Below are 17,943 nucleotides of genomic sequence, written 5' to 3'. Positions count from 1 at the left end.
ATAGCGAAGGTTAATCCGGAACGGATTAACCTCGCTATGCAAGGCACCACTGTATTTGTTATATGTATATGTTATTGTATTTTTACCTGTCTGGAAGCCACCTAGAGTGGTCATATTGAATAGAATGAATGAATGAATGAATGAATGAATGAATGAATGAATACACTATTTGAAAAATTCATGTTAATACAGTACCTTTAATACGGCAACTATAAGAGCACATAGATATAAGTCTCACTGTCAGGGATGCTATTAGAAAAAGCAAAATGGAAAGGACAGGGGAGCAAGAGGAAGAATCAGGCTTACTAGATGTTGGAAATGCTGGTTTCTGAAAGATCACAGTCTTGAATGAAGGAGGGAGGGGTCTAGAGGTATCTAGTTAGGATCAAGGAGGTGATGTAATGGTTCTAAGTTCCACCTGGAATTGCCTTTATGACTGGGGAACAAAAAAAGATATGAGTTTGCTCCCTATATTTGAAAACAAAATCTATGTGTTTCCTTAGAACTGTGGTTGGTACTTCCTCACAGACTGTCTTGATATTGCTGCACTATATGAAAGGTCTCATCACATGGGATTGGTCAAGTAGTTTATACAATGCCTACATTTTCTGGATTGGAGTTTCTGGACTGGATGTATGCAATACAAGGTTAAAGCAAAAGTGACGTAGTCTTATGTTATGATGTGCCTAGTCCGAGAATGATAGGCTGAAATTTGGATCCTCTTTTTATATTTGAGGGGTCAGCCTTATCTGGATTCAGAAAATGGAAGGTGCAGTTGCTTGGGAGAAGGCAATATTTGATCCCCCAACACTTCAAAGTCAGCTTCAAAACTGTTGCTAAGCAACTTGGTATTTTTTTTATCAGCACTCCATGTCACTTTGTTGGGCTGGAGGACTGCATTGTGATTGAGAGCAGCACTCTAACAGGCAAGTCTAATGCCTACAGATGTCTCACGGGTGTTCTAGCCCCAGAATTGAAAACTGATATTTTTGAAGAACAGACTTTGTGATTTATTTATATCAATGCAGTTCTAGTTTTATGGGGCGAAAACCTGTTTTTCCAGAAAAGCAAATATACTTGTAGTTAGTCTGAATGGTGTAAGTTGACATCAGTCCCCAGACCCCTTACTCATTTTCATGTTTTGTGCAGAACTTTGTATCTTGGAAAGTGATTGCTCTGTACCAGAGAATTATGCTCCCAACTAAATGATATTTACTCAGCAACACAGTGTGAAGGACTAGGTCAAAGTTCAGGATAGTTTAAATTGGCTTGATTCAGCAAGTACTGGTTTATAGAACAATAAACTACTGTACTGAGGGTGTGAAGATGATGCATCATCTTTATCGTAGTGTGGAAGATATACTGACAGAAAAATAGAAAAAACTTTATGAAGTTCATTAATTCATTTAAAATCTCTCATTTAGAGATTAGGAAATGTTAATGAATTTGCTGTTCTACACCCATGGTCTCTGATGAGTGGGGGTCTGTTTTCTTTCCCTCCTCAAACCACTTTCCATGAAAAGATTGCTGCTTATTGCTGACAGACATAGTATTTCTGATTGGTTTAGCTGCATTGCTTAGCTGGTATAAATTGTATAGAAAATGTGGACTTTCTCCTTATATTCCCACACTTCACTATCCTCTTGGCCTTCTATCTATGCTCGCCAACATGCTTTCCTAGTTCTCGAATGGACATTTTACAGCTGTGCACCCAAGTAACTGTCTAGGACCAAGTTCTTGACTGATTTTAAATTAGTTGTTGTTTAGTTGTTGTGTCTGATGCTTCGTGACCATGCACCAGAGCATGCCAGGCCCTCCTGTCTTCCACTGCCTCCTCGAGTTGGGTCAAATTCATGTTGGTAGCTTCGATGACACTGTCCATCTCATCCTCTGTCATCTCCTTCTCCTCTTGCCTTCACACAGTATTGGAGCCTCAGCTTCAGAATCTGCCCTTCCAGTGAGCACTCAGGGTTGATTTCCTTCAAAATGAATAGGTTTGTTCTCTTTGCAGTCCAGGGGAATCTCAAGTGTCTCCTCCAACACCACAATTCAAAAGCATCAATTCTTTGGCGGTCAGCCTTCTTTATGGTCCAGCTCTCACTTCCATACATTGCTACTGGAAAAACCATAGCTTTGACTATGCGGACCTTTGTCGGCAAGGTGATGTCTCTGCTTTTTAAGATGTTGTACAGGTATGTCATTGCTTTCCTCCCAAGAAGCAGGCATTTTTTAATTTTGTGGCTGCTGTCACCATCTGCAGTGATCATAAAGCCCAAGAAGGTAAAATCTGTCACTGCCTCCATATCTTCCTCTTCTATTTACCAGGAAGTGATGGGACCAGTGGCCATGATCTTAGTTTTTTTGATGTTGAGCTTCAGACCATTTTTTGTGCTATCCTCTTTCACCCTTATTACAAGGTTCTTTAATAGATATGGTGATCAGGCACTCCCAATTCTTGGCACAGTTTGCTGTCCTATAATGACAAGAATATCTTTCTTTGGTGTCAGTTCTAGAAGGTGCTGTAAGTCTCCATAAAATTGGTTAATTTCAGCCTCATCAGCATGGGTGATTGGTGCATAAACTTGCATTACTGTGAGGTTGAAAGGTCTGCCCCGGATTCATATTGAAATCATTCTATCATTTTTGAGTTTATATCCCAGTACAGCTTTTCCCACTCTTTTGTTGGCTATGAGGGCTACTCCATTTCTTCTATGGGATTCTTGCCCACAATAGTAGATATGATAATCGTCTGAATGGAATTCGCCTATTCCCGTCCATTTTAGTTCACTGACGCCCAGGATGTCAGGCATCTGTTTTTCCCAAAGTGTGCGTTGCAACACGTGGGTGTGCCACTGAGTCTCCTGAGGGGCACCATGGGAAAAGGATTGGGAACACAGAGCAAAGTCTCTGGCCAAAGCCACAGCTCCTCTGCAGTGCCTGGTTGTTCTGATCCTGGCTACCACCTTGCTCTCGCCGCATCTGGCCGCCCTGGCTGGGGCTGCTAGTGCCACCCTGACTGCTTATTTGTGGGTGGGCTTAACTGTCTCCTGGCTGCCAATGGAGCTGCCTGTCTCTGACCCCACCTGATGGCTCCACCCAGCCACACCGCATACTAGCAGTTAGCAGGGCCATGGAAAGCAGGGCTGGTGGGAGGAAGATGGGGGGGCACACCACCATTGTCACCACCCTCAGGCCAGGTCCACACCCTTCCAACTGCCTCCCACAGTGGGCAAAGGGGCTGAGCTGCCAGGGTGGAGATGGGTAGGGGCAAGACCTGCCCTTTCTGGTTCTGCCTCCTTGCAAAGTGCTGCTGCCTGGAGCTCGCCCTGAAGCAATGATGGAGGAGGAAGGATCCTGCCTGTTTGCCTGCCCGAGACTTGAAGGCCCAGGCGAGGAAGTCAGGAGCTGAACTCGGGTAGGAGGAGAAGCCATACTTGAGTAAAGACCACCCTATGCCCAGGATCAGGGAGGAAAGGAAAATGTTTGGGAACCACTGTTCTAACCTATAAAAGCCTAAATTGCTTGGGCCCAAGCTGTCTCAAGAAGCACATCTCCTTTTATGAGCCTGCTTGAGTGTTAAGAGCACCAGGAGAGGTGTTTTTCTTGATGCTGCCACCTTCACAGGTACCTTTGGTGGTAACTTGAGAGAGGGCCTTCTCTGTTGCCACTCATAGACTCTGGAACTCCCTCCCACAGAGGGCCAGACTGGCCACATCTTTGCTGTCCTTCCACAATCAGGTGAAGACCTTTCACTTTGGCAAGCTTTCCCTGAGTAAATGGCTGATGAGTGGGGTGTTTAAATGGATTGTTATACCTTACTGCAACAGTGTGTTTTGGTGTTGGTAATATTTTTTGGTATTGTATTCATTGAACCTTTTAATATTTATACTCATTGTTACTAATCTTAAATACTGTCTTTTAGTTGTTGTAAGCCACCTTGGGTTCTATTTAAAGAGAAAGGTGGGTTTAAAATATTTTAAATACATAAATTAGCACAAAACATAGTTTACAATGTCAAGTAAAATAAAAACATAGTCAAACAATAAAGTAATCAAGAAAACGGTCAGCCAGTTAGAGACAGTATACTAATAAATGAAGTATGCCAACTCTTTTTGAAAAATACAATTAAAAATTTCTGGAGGAAAATGAAAATACATTTCAACCTCTTGGCTTCCTCAGTGCCTTTGCAAAAGCTATGAACTACCGGTATGTCCCTTATCTTCCTCTGTGTAAGTCCCTTATATATACATAACCAACAGGGTGGATTAAAATCAGTGATTAAAAAAAAATTAAAAATTGAATTTTTAAAATTTAAATTGAATTTTTTATTTTAATCACATTAATTTTAACAAAATGCTTTTGGAGGAAAAATCTATGTAAATATAGTTTTCTATTTAATATACATTATACAGTAGTTCAAAAGTGATTCAGCATGAAATAGAGCTTAGTTATGGAGCATCAAGCTGCATATTCATGCAATATTTAAATTTTTGGTAAACTAATTCAATTAATCTTAAATTATCCAAGCTGAGATAACATTCACCTTTTCACAGTAAAAATTGTATAAAATGAACAAAGTTCAGAAAAAGACCTTAATTCCATTGTTCTGCAAGTCTATGTATAAACAATAAACACATTGCCTTAAATGGTAGATTTGCAGTTGGTTTGGATTGAAATAAATCTGTACCAGGCTCTAAGTGTGAGGAAGAAGGGCAAGTAGTAAAAATGAAAGTGAAATCTCTGAGCAGCTTACTGACCTTGGGATCTTGCACATAACTTCAAGGTGTTGTTGCTTTTTAAAATATATTTTGTTCAACCACTTCAATTAATAAACATTTATGTTTAAGCAAATACAAGAATATAGAAGCTACCGTATTTGCCGGTGTATAAGATGACTTTTTTGGCCCCAAAAACATGCCTCCAAGTGGGGGGGGGTCGTCTTATACACCAGGTGCACTTTAGTTGGGCCAGGAAGGTGCCACTGCCGTTGAGTGAGTGATATGGGGCTGAGCCGGCAGGGGAGGAAGGCAGGCGGGTGGGCAGGCAGTCGGTCTGCATGGAGGGAAGCAGAGCTGGCCATGCCTGAGCGGCTAGAGCCCGGCGCTGGGCTGCCCGCCGCCCTGCGCCACTGAGCCAGCTGCCCACTCGCCCGTATGTCGCAGGATAGCCACTTCCTCTCTTCCTCCTCCTCCTCCGCTGCTGCCACCCACCTGCCCGCTTCCCCTCCTTCTCACCTTCCTCGCAGCTGAGCCAGCTGCCCGCTCGCCCGCGTGCCGCCGGATAGCTGTTACCTCTCTTCCTCCTCCGCTGCTGCCGCCCGCCCAGCCGCTTCCCCTCCTCACTCTCCTCGTCGCTGGCCATGAACTTCCACGGCGGGTCCGGGCAGAGCCCCGGGCAGCCGCCGGCGCTGCCGCAGCAGAGCCATCCACTCTACCGTATATTTTGAGTGGAAATGTTGGGGGGGTCGTCTTATACGCCCAGTCGTCTTGTACGCTGGCAAATATGGTATATAACCGCCCGGAGAGTGCTTGTAGCGCTATGGGGTGGTATATAAGTCCAATAAATAAATAAATAAATAAATAAATAAATAAATAAATAAATAAATAAATAAATAAATAATAATGTTATTGTTTTAGTTAAATAAAACAATTTAAGTAGTTCTCCAAATATGAATGATTAACCTATTAAATTAAAATCAGTTCCGATATAGCTGTTTTACTAATCTGAATAGCTATTATTCCAAATATGAAATCTTCATCTGTTTGCAAATATTAAAGATTATAACTACCAGGAAGAATGAATCTACATTTAAAAATGATTTTGATTGAATCTTACTGACTAGTGATTTAAATTGTGGTTTAAATTGTCTTGATTTAAATCAATCTACCCTGCTTACCAATCAAGCAAGAAGGACAGTTCATCATCCAACATCTTTAAAATCCAATATGGTCACTAAACCATAAGCAGAAGACAGGGTTACATTAGATCTTTTCTTGTTGGTCAGTGAAATTCCTTGCAGGAAGTTTTGGTATTAGGAGAACATAATGAGTCATAAAACAAGGCTATAACGCATAGCTGCAAACATGTATCTACTGGGAGATCTTGATGCACTAGCTCACATACTAGCCTGTGAATCTCCTGTAGCAGCATTTAGACCAGGAGGATATTTGAGGTAGTTAGAGGATTCTGCTCCAGCTTTCACACCACCAGTGCCACCACCACCACTGAGTAACATGAAGTTTGGCACTATAGCTAGCTACGAGCTTCCATATATTATTTGAAGAGTGCCTTCCTGAACAAGGCCTAAATCCCAATTAAAATGAAGAGGTTTCTGTGTGTAGAAGTATAGATAGGATAGCTATATTTTGTTTTATAACAAGCATATAAATTAATGTCTTGCTGTAGTAGTTTTATGACTAATCAAATATCAGCTAAAAAAAGTTTGTAGCCTGAAGATGTTCTCCTTCCTCTGTCTAGTTTCCACACATCTTTAATACAGTACTATACAATGCCCTACCTTATGTTGATGCCTTATTACCTGAGTGAATACCTGTTGAACATATTGAGGTTGCAGTATAAAACTAGAAAGTAAATGAGCAACATTTCTCTTTCAGCTCTTCCTCCAAAGCCATCGAAACCAGTAACTTCCGTAAATACAAATGGAATAAAAGATAATTGCATCTTATCATTGCAGGATGCAGAATGGTACTGGGGAGACATATCAAGGTAAATAATGTGCTTTGAAGTCAAAAGTGGTTTAACTCATTTGTCTATATAGGTATATTAGAAATGTAGAATTATTTGGGTGACATAATGAAGAAATTGAGGTTAAATGTGGAACATTGCATACTTTTTTCTGTTAAATTGTTAAATAGCAATGAAACAGCCATCTTTAAAAATTTGTTACCACGCCTGGGATTCTCTTGATGGGCCAGGTATTAATATAATACAGTGGTGCCTTGCATTACAACGTTAATTCGCTCCAGCGAAATCGCTGTAGAACGAAAACATCATAATGCAAAAATAAAAAGCCCATTGAAACGCATTGAAACCCCTTCAATGCATTCCAGTGGGCTGGAAACTCACTGTGCAGTGAAGATCCTCCATAGGGCGGCCATTTTCGGTGCCTGACTTGCGAGGAATTCATCTCAGAAAACAGCGGTGAGCCATTTTATTTACCTGGTGGCCATTTTGAAACCGCCGATAGGCTGTAGAAAAATCGTTGTTTTGCGAAGAATCTGTTCCCGAAGCAGGGAACCGATCATCGCAAAGCGAAACAAGCCCATTTAGATCATCGTTTTGCGATTGCTAAAGTGACGTCGTAATGCGGGGCAATCGTAATGTGAGGCACCACTGTATAATATTCGACATCCAACATTTTCATGTAAAAGATAAAAGTTGAGGGGAAAAGATCTTGAAGACCAAGGATTATAAATATGACAAAGTGTTATAAATATGATATGTTGGGTCATGTACAGAACTGTCTTCTGGATATAGGGGGTGGCGGAATCTGTTACAGAGTTACATCCACTTTCTTGTGCCTTGTTATTTACTGTGCCTTAGTATGAGATACTGTAGGGATGTGGTGGCGCTGTGGGCTAAACCGCAGAAGCCTGTGCTGCAGGGTCAGAAGACCAAGCAGTCATAAGGTCGAATCCACGCGACGGAGTGAGCGCCCGTCACTTGTCCCAGCTCCCGCCAACCTAGCAGTTCGAAAGCATGCAAATGCAAGTAGATAAATAGGGACCACTTCGGTGGGAAGGTAACAGCGTTCCGTGTCTAAGTCGCACTGGCCATGTGACCACGGAAGATTGTCTTCGGACAAACGCTGGCTCTATGGCTTGGAAATGGGGATGAGCACCGCCTCCTAGAGTCGAACACGACTGGACAAAAATTGTCAGGGGAACCTTTACCTTTGTAGTATGAGATATGTGTATATGGATGGGTTTTTTTGCCACTTCTTTTGATGTTTCTCTCCCACTGACATAAGTGGAATGCAGATTAACTGCCAGCTCCAGAGCTGGCATAGGGATGTGTTGGAAAAAGGCAGCTTTGAAGGCCACCTAATACATCTCTTCTCTCTCATTGGAACAACTACTGCATTAACAGAACACTCTCAATGACATGTTATGTCTATGGAGTGTTCTGTGGATCTAACTGTTTCATAGATCTTAGTTACAGCCAGTGATGTTGGCAGTCTGAGTCCCAAGTCCAAATCCATGTCTTTGGTATCAAGTCCTGAGTCCCAAATCCAAGTCTGTATTAAAAACAAGCTCCCCATGCCAACAAAAAAGGGGTGCTGGTGGATTCTGAGTTGTGAATTGTCCAAGTCACTGAAAAAAACAAAACCCTGAGGCCAAGTCAAGTCACCTGACAGCAAGTCCCACAACTCAAATCCATTTATTGATTGATTGATTGATTGATTGATTGATTGATTGATTGATTGGACTTATATACCGCCCCATAGCACTACAAGCACTCTCCGGGCGGTTATGAAGTAACTGCTTGACATTGTTTCTTGAATGGTCTGAGTCTTCAATTAAGGATCGTGTGTGTGTGTGCATGCGTGCATGTGTGTACACACACACACACACACACACACACACACACACACAGAGGTATAAATAAATTCTTTATTTCACAATTGCTTTCTGATCTCTAGACAGATTCAGGCCTCTAGTTCAGAGGATTTGAATTGTGTTAGATAATTCAAGGTTAGTAAGGTTAGTTCTAAACTGGCATACTTTAGTTGTTAAACTAACCAATTAATGTGCATGTTTGTTGAAGAAATGTAAGCAATTTTAAAACATGGAAACTGAACTGATTTACATTGTCCTTTATTCTTTGTAATTATGTAACAATGCCTTTCTAAGAAACCACTCTAATCCGAATGCATCTGTTTGGAGTATATTTAAAATGTAAAAATTTACCTGACAGAACCCTAAACATTTATTGCAAATGTTGTGTACAGTGGAACCTAGACTTATGAATGTCTCTACTTGTGAACGATTCGAGTTACGAACGGCTCTGTTCGCAAAAAGTTGCTTTGACCCACAAACAAAGCCTCGATTTATGAACAAAAAGAAAAGAAAGAAAAGAAAAGAAAAAGAAAACCTTTCCTGTCCATTTTTTTACCTAAGTGGTAGAGTATGAATTAACCGGCTTTGGATTAGTTCCTATGGGAACTAATGCCTCTACCTACAAACAGCGCCTCAACCTACAAACAGAAAACAGCAGATACGGATTACATGGTTTTCAGTGCATTCCTATAGAAAAGTTTGCCTCAACTTACAAACTTTTCGATGTACAAACTTAATTCCAATACGGATTAAGTTCGTAAGTCGAGGTACCACTGGATTAACTGAACAAGTCTAAAAGTAGATGGTTTAAAGAGCAAATCTGAAATCATCTTGGTAGCAAAATAAAGTGGAACTCCCTACATTCTGCACAGTTAATAGTACTCTTAAGGACAAGAACATATTAAAAATAATACTGTGTTTTTATCCACCTTCCAATCTTGCAGGGAAGAAGTAAATGACAAACTACGAGACATGCCAGATGGAACATTTTTGGTGCGAGATGCATCAACAAAGAAACAGGGAGACTATACACTGACACTGCGGTAAATAGTTGGGACTTACCCTGCCCAAATTGTTGGTGGCACCTGCTGATAAATAACTAGTGTGAATTTGAACACTGGCTGTGTTTTTTCATTGTCCTGAAACTCTTCTTATATTTTGTTAGATCTTAAACATTCTGTGTTCTAGGAATGCACAGTAATTTACTCGAGCCAGGACTTAAATAGGAATTTTTGGTTAGCAGGAATTATGATATCATCTGCTACCCTCTTTTGGCTTTCCTTTTCTGTCTGAGTTTAGCTGTAATCACCAGCCTGTAGTGGGGGTGGACTTTCCAGAAACAGTATGTTGTTTTGAACTATATATACATGTATGTGGGTAGGCAGTGTGCAATACATCACGCAGGACTAAGATAGCTTCAGGGTCTTGCACAACTTCTAGTCTCCCCTGCAATTACTGTTCTTGCCTCTACTGCTTTATTGTAGCTCATCTCTACATCCTTCCCTACTTTTATTCCATCCCTGTTTTTGCTAAAAGCTTGTTGAAAACAAGCAGTTTTGAAGGCAGATTGGAAGGAAAATAAACATTGATGAATATAAAATTTCTGATGGCAAAAGATTAAAAATGTCTTTGGTACAAAGTTTATCTAGCCTTCCTCCAATGCAGTACTGTGAAGAAGAACCAAGTGGGAATAGGAAAATAAAAAATCCAGGTCAATTTTCTAATTCTACTCTTTTTCTCTTCCTACACACCCACCTATAATTGAGGATACTGTCTTAACCAGAACAAGTAGTGAAGCCATATCTACTTTTCTAAATCCCCTCAAGTCAAACTATAGCCTTCAGGTTGTAATTAGGATACAAGGCATACTTTTCTGTATTTCCAAACAGGTTTGAATTGAGAATAAGGACAAGCAGCATTGTTTGTATTTTACCCCTCCTTGACCCCCTTCTCCTGTTAGTGCGTGAAAACGTAGAAAATTCTAGCAGAGTAACTTCAAGGTCCTGATGGCAAAATGACTCACTCAGACACGATCAGCTTCTTCCAGCACCAGACGTGTATTTACAAATATAGAGCGACAGCATGACACCATGAATTCATGAGAAGAGCGGGGATACATCTTCTCTATACAGTCCACATATATACACTTGTGCATCTGGCTATATCCAATCAGCACAGATGTTGCATCATCTTTGAGCCAGCCCTCCTGAGTCACTGTGACTCAGCATTTTGACACACCTGAACATCATGGCTGCTCATTAATACATTTGTTCTGCTCAGGCCTGTAAATATTATACTCTGACACCCCTCCTAATTTACGCCTGAGCAGAACTCATACCCATTTCCTTGGTTATCTCTTTGTCTTTGTGCACTTAAGGGTATCGTCATTATGTCAGCAATGTTTCTTTCTGTTTCACAGTACTGTAACTCTATCAGTTTTTCTTTTATTGCTTCTCTGACATTATGGTATTTGATGTCTACATGTTTACTTCTGTTTCTCATATTTTCCGTCACTGCCATGTGGATGCAAGTAGTGTTATCCTTAAACACTTTTATTGCATTATATGCTTCAATCCTTAGATCTTTGATCATTTTTCTATACCATATTATTTCTGAGCACAACTCTGACAAAGCAGCAAACTCAGCCTCAGTTGTTGAAGTAGTGATGGAACTTTGTTTTCTAGATTACTACCCTACCAACACATTTGCAAATAACACTGTGAATCCAGACATTGATTTTCTATCAGTTTTGTCGTTTGCCCAATCACTGTCTACATAAGCCATCAATTTTAATAATTTTGAAGGTTTTATAACTAGACACCTGTCACTTGTTCTCTTCAAGTATCTGAATACTCTTTTCACTCTTTGCCAGTGCTTTACCAGTATATATTTACTGCTACTGCAATGTCTACCTAAGATCTCCTGGGGTTTTGCGGCTCTTCCTTGATTTGTGGTTCTTCCTTAATTTCTACCTCACTTTCTGCCTCACTACACTATCCATCATCCTCTTCATCTCCTGATGTGTTCTGGCTCGTGCTCTCTTCAGCCTCTTCTCTTGGCTCTAACTGCCTTTTCTCACTTCTTCCTCTGTCAGTGATAGGGATGTAAACTTGAGAGTTAGCATGAATCCTATCCCAATTCTCGTGTTCACAGAAACTTGCAGACCTTGAGATTACCACATCCCTGTTTCCATCTAGGAAACGATATGCTTTTGAGCCTCTTTCATATCCCAAGAATCTCGTTTTAGGTTTGCCCTTTCTCCTAGTCTCTTTTGGGACATGCACTGCAACCAAATAACCTCATGTGCTGTAAGGATGGCTCTCTCCCGTACAGCATAAAATATGGGGTTTGCTCTATTGCTGATGACCAAATTCTGTTCACAATATAATTCACTGTAAGAATAGCTTTATCCCAAAAACCATGACTCATGTTAGCGTCTGCTAACAAGGCATCCTTCATCATTTGTAGAACGCCACTTCTACGTTCTGCTACTCCATTCTGGAAGGGTGACTATGGACTTGTCTTTCTGTGAAATATCCCATTATTTTCCAGCCAATTTTGAAACTTTTTCGACAGAAACTCAGAACCCCTGTCTGTCTGAATTTGCACCACCGTGTGGCCATAATGTTTTTCTACAAATTTTTACCCACTTCCTAAAGTTATTGAACACTTCTGTTTTGGTTTTTAACAGGTAGCAAAATGAATATCTTGAATAGTCATCTACTATGACTAATACATATCTTGCTCCACCAATAGATGGCACAAAAAGCCCAATTATGTCAGCATGCACCAACTGAAAAAGTCCTTTCGTTTGACTGGTGCGCTCCTTGCTTTTGGGGCTCACTTTTGACTTTGCCAATTTGCAAACATTACAGTCTAAGTAATTTTTACATACTTTCAGTTTCACACCTTTTGCCATTGTTTCTATCTTTTGCAGTGTTCTGAAATTCACATGTCCCAATCTCCTATGCAACAAATGTGCTCACTGATTGTGCTGGGGTGTGTTTTTCACTATGGCATGTGTGTCACTCTGTGTTTTACTCTTTAGCACATACAGATTGTTCTCTAGTTTTGCCTTTACACATACAATGTTTCCTTTCTTAATTGTACATTTATCATTCTCAAATGCTTAGAATGTTACAGTCTAACTGTGGATCTAACAGTACATTTTTTTAATAAACATTTTATTAGTTTTCAATCTATCTACATTGTTTGTGCTTATCAAACATCGTGTTACATGCTTTGCTTACAATTATTTGTTTTTTACATTTCAGTGTCTTCCCGGTTGTCCCCCCAAAATTCCAGACATCTTTCAAACATTCAATCCATTCATGTACAGATTTTAGTATATAATATGACTACTATCATAATATTACTCTCATATTGTATAATCTTCTCAAAGTCTTCTGATAACATTATTATTGAAAGTGGTTCCAGACCTATGACCCAGCTTTATATCTAGTTCAGTTTACCTAAAATAAAAAACCACCAGATTACCTCTTTACCCTGATTAGGGCTCCCTTATTTCAATTTAATTCTCCTTTTTAATATACAAAGTATACCCTTTAACGATTCCCGATGTTAAATATATACATATTTTCAATATTAAGGGGCCCTTCCTTGTTTTCCCCTTTTTCATCTTTCTAGGTAATTACCTCTCTGATTTTTCTTTTTACATTTAGTATTTCTGTGTCTCTAAGCATTCTGTCATCTTTCATGTCCTCTGAAACCATTTTGCACATCTGATTTATGTCCATTAACTCTTTATGTACTTGGTCTATCTTCAGTGAATCTTCCAGGCTTTTCCTCTCATTCAAGACTGACGTTTCTCTTAGATTAATTTCCTCCAGCTCCTGTTTTGATTGGCATACATCATCTGAAACACTCTCATTTCCTTCTTCATTGTTCCCTGTTGCTTGCGGGCTATGATTCTTCTGATGTTGATTAGATGGTTTTGTCTCCTGATAATGGGATCTCACTATTTCTAATATTGTTTGAAGGGTAGATTTTATTTCATTCCAAAATTGTCCTTGTTGTGCCATTCTGTTCCAGTTGCCCAAGTGTTTAGGCCAAGATTCAAGGTCCCCAAATATTTGTATCCGCGGCCTGATGGCCTAATTCCACAGGTTTACGAATATCCACGGCACAGTTTTTTTAATGTTCCACTCTAGGGTTAATTTGTCCAGCCAGACACAGAAAAAAAAAGTCAAAAAGAAGTAAACAGATTCTGAGGCTTTAAGCAACAACAGTGTAGTCAAGGTCACTCCTGGGCTCCATGCCAAAAGACTTCAAATATTCAAAACAAGGCCCAAATTTACAGGAAAGTTTCTTAAGCTTTATAATGCCAAATTGTAATATTCTTAAATGTTTTAAATGTATTGAATGAATATGCTCCATAATCTTTAAAAATATGTTCCATAATCTTTAAACTATCCCTCTCACCAGATTTTTGCTGCTTTGTAGTTACTGAGATAGACAGCGATTCTTTTTTCCATATATAGAAATCTCCAAGGGTACATAAGCAATTAGTTGTAAAAATATATCTCACCTGATGGTAAACAACGATGCCAAAAAAGCTGATTCTCGCCTCTTTTAGCCAGCTGCCGATGACTTGCAAGCGAACCTAAGCTGCTTGTTTCTGCCTGTTGGCTGATTAGGGAGTTTCCTGGATCAAACGGGGGTGGCCGCCGCCCCCCCCCCGTGATCAACAGGTTCCCCCCCCCAGTTTACCACCCGTCCGACACCCTGCGATGTCCCAAACAGGTCAGAATTCAGCCTAGGAGGCAGAGCTCTGTCCTCCTGCTGCTGTCTCGTAGCGACGTCAAGCCGGAAGTACATTTTTAAGTTCCTTTCCCAGACCTGGTATCACAATTCTCCAGCAATGGCTGATTTCTCTCCATTTGCCAGGCTCACACAGTTCTGTTCCAAAGCACCTAGGGAAGAAAATAAATCTTTTTTGTTAGTCAAATGTGAAACAGTTCCTCTCTCAATTATCCAGCTGGCAACCTTGGATTTATCAGCTGCCTGGACAAGAGAAATCCTCCATTTTCTCCTTCCGTCGCTTCTACAGCCGGCTTGTCTGCAGTCTTTCAGCAGATGTTGGTTTGATCCGTAGCCGAAACAGTGTTTCACAGTCATGGCTCTGCTATTTTGTTCTCCCCTCCTGGAAGCGGCATTTATCTGCTGTGGAGAGAATTCTGGTTTCTGTTTCTTGTCATCCTGGTTCTTTCATCACAGGCTGTCATATTTCATTCTGCTGTCGAACCTCTTACTCCTACGCTGCTCCTCTTCTAATAGTCTGCCCGTCAGGTACTCCAACATCAGATCGTCTTCGCTCATCGATTCCAAACTGGTAACTAAGACATCATAGTCCTCAGGATGACATACACTTTATGGTGTTCTGGAAATTGCACATCTCTTTGTTTCTAGCTCGTTAAAGACATTTTTTATTTTCTGCAGATGTTCAGACATGCTCTCACCGGGCTGTAGTCTGCATCTGTATGGCTTTCTTGTTAGAGAACACCTTGGTTCCTGCCGTGTCCCTAACATACATTTTTCTTAAAATGTCCCAACATACTTTTGCTGAAGTCAAGCCATGCACCAATTGGCTGTCTTCCAGGCAAAGGATTAATGTGCTTAAAGCTCTGTCATTAAGCCATTCTTGCTCTTCATTGAGCCTTGCTGGGGGATTGGCAATGATCTGCCACAGATCCTCCCTCCTTAACAGCATCTCAGCTTTGATGGACCATGTCTGGTAACTTATCTCATTTAATCTTGTCAGGGGAAAACCTCCCATGCTAGTTCCTCCAAACACCTGCATGCTGTTGGCTCTGCTCTCAGTCCTCTTTTTTTTTCTCCCCCTGGGCTCTCAACATTAGAACTCCCACCTTCCAGGACCTCCACTTCTTCCTCCATCCGCTATAGTGGCACCCACTGGTACCCACCAACATTCTTTGCGCAAGGCGGTCTTCGCAGGGCGCATCGTTGGGCCCATAACCCCTTGTTAGTATGTGAACACATGGAAAATTCTAGCAGAGTAACTTCAAGGTCCTGATGGCAAAATGACTCACGATCAGCTTCTTCCAGCACCAGATGTGTATTTACAGGATATTTACAAATATACAGAGGGACAGCATGACACCATGAATTCATCAGAAGAGCAGGAATACATCTTCTCTACACAGTCCACATATATACACTTATCATCTGGCTGTATCCAGTCAGCACAGATGTTGCATCATCTTTGAGCCAGCCCTCCTAGGTCACTGTGACTCAGCATTTTGACACATCTGAACATCATGGCTGCTCATTAATACATTTGTTCTGCTCAGGCCTGTAAATTCTATACTCTGACATCTCCTAACCGAAGGAAATGAATGCCGTATAAGCATCCCTTATATCTAAATCTAGATTTGCCTTCCTGTGGAACTGTTGTTAGCTGTATCTTCTTGGTGTTAGCAGTAATTTGCCTGTGTTGTCACTGAAACAATGCTTTATCTTTTTCAGTAAGAATTAATGAGCAGCTATATTCAATTAAATGTGGACTGTACCTCTTCATTCAGTATCTACTTCCTGCTATATGTTGGCAGGGAGGTTGTTCTTGTTTTAGAATATATGGTCTTAACAGTCACTTAACATGTTTATTTTTGTTCCATGCACATATACAGAAATTAGAAGTTTTAACACTGGAAGGGAATCTTGACCCAGTTTTTGGTTTGGCTCTTTCTAGAACTGGAGATTCTACAAATAACTATGACATTTACAGAACAGAATAAATAAATAAAATCAAAAACAACTGAATACAAAATTTTAAAGAATTGAATCTTGAAGAAGGGCTATATCTGCCCATAGCAGCAAAAACATGCAAATGAGGCATATTAGAAGTCATATGTTGTTTGGCATGAAGTTGTATAGTAAACATATGAGTAATGTCAGAGTAAGAGGATGACATGAATAAACTAAAAGGTCAGATGGTGCCTTTGTAAAATTCCTCACTATTAGAAAACAGTTGTGCTGTTCTGTACACTGTTTATGTAGGATACCCTTTGGAGCAATTCTTGTTAATTTAAAAATAAATGATGTCTGAAAGCTACATTTAGGCTGTATTTTATATGAATATCCAAACATCCAAATTACAGTGTTCTAGAGCACCCCAGATAAAAGGTGAGAACTTATGCAAAGTAACTATGAAGGAGTGGATTTGTCTTTACTTATCAGTATAGTTTCAGTATTTGTTGTGATTTTCCTGCATCATGAGTGCACAGTTTGATATGCTTGTTTTTGCTATCTCCTTTATAGGAAGGGTGGCAACAATAAGTTGATAAAAATATATCATCGAGACGGTAAATACGGTTTTTCTGATCCACTGACATTTAATTCTGTGGTGGAGCTGATTAACCACTATCACCATGAGTCTCTTGCCCAGTACAATCCGAAACTTGATGTGAAGCTTATGTATCCTGTATCCAGATACCAACAGGTGAGATATTCAAAGAACCATAATTATCATTAAACTCAGATGTTTTCTATAGATAAAATTTTGGCTGTAAGCACTAATCCCAGAACTAGTTAAAGGCAATTTGAAAAGGATCCCTAATTTGGGTGTTTTTCCTTTCAATTCTTTTTTAAATTCACTGGTTTAATTTGCCAGCTTCATAATTTAGTGTAACAAATAATATACAAATATTAAACAAACTGTAATAAAAACAGACACTGGTAGCATCAGGATGTACCAGAGAAATGACTAGAACCCTCCTTAGAGAATAATTTTCTAGACTGGGGTTGTCAGCATGTGGCTTTGAGGATGTTGTAAAACTTCAACTCTCATCAGCCCTAGCCAGAATAGCCATGTTGGGTAATGCTGTGAGTTTCAGTCCAACAGTATTTCAAGGACAATACAGTGGTGCCCCGCATAGCGACATTAATCCGTTCTAGGATTAACGTCGCTATCCGGGCGGGGAAAACCCATAGGAACGCATTAAACTCCATTTAATGCGTTCCTATTAGGGAAAAACTCACCGGTAAGCGAAGAATCCTGGATCCGGCTGCCATTTTCGCTGCCTGGTAAGCGAGGGCAGGGCGCGAAAATGGTGCGGGCAACCATTTTCTGCACCCGGCGGCCATTTTGCAACCGCTGATCAGCTGTTTCCAAAATGGCCGCCGGGTGCAGAAATGATCGCAATGTGATGTTTAGCCTATCTAAACATCGCAGTGCGATTGCATTAGCGACCCAAAAAAAGGGTCGCTATGCAGATTCGTCGTTAAACGGTGCGCTCGTTAAGCGAGGCACCACTGTACTATACCCATTCCTTTTCTAGACCTTACTGACTGTTCTGGCCCATCTCGGAGTCATTTCTCAAGTATT

The 17,943-nt window shown here is 40.5% G+C and overlaps 1 protein-coding gene across 4 annotated transcripts in view; it reads left to right on the top strand.

Annotated features, from left to right (window-relative positions):
* PIK3R3 (phosphoinositide-3-kinase regulatory subunit 3) overlaps positions 1–17,943 on the top strand; it is a 363,941-nt gene that overhangs the window by 334,215 nt on the left and 11,783 nt on the right. For all 4 annotated transcript variants that reach the window (XM_072997577.2, XM_020783361.3, XM_020783362.3 and 1 more), the window contains 3 exons: positions 6,615–6,726; positions 9,524–9,622; positions 16,878–17,058. In XM_072997577.2, the coding sequence (XP_072853678.2) occupies positions 6,615–6,726; positions 9,524–9,622; positions 16,878–17,058 (392 nt within the window). The remainder of the gene's footprint in view (positions 1–6,614; positions 6,727–9,523; positions 9,623–16,877; positions 17,059–17,943) is intronic.

Source organism: Pogona vitticeps, chromosome 4 (assembly GCF_051106095.1).
Source record: "Pogona vitticeps strain Pit_001003342236 chromosome 4, PviZW2.1, whole genome shotgun sequence".
In the NCBI taxonomy this organism is placed as follows: Eukaryota; Metazoa; Chordata; class Lepidosauria; order Squamata; family Agamidae; genus Pogona; species Pogona vitticeps.
This window is presented reverse-complemented; position numbering and strand designations above follow the sequence as displayed.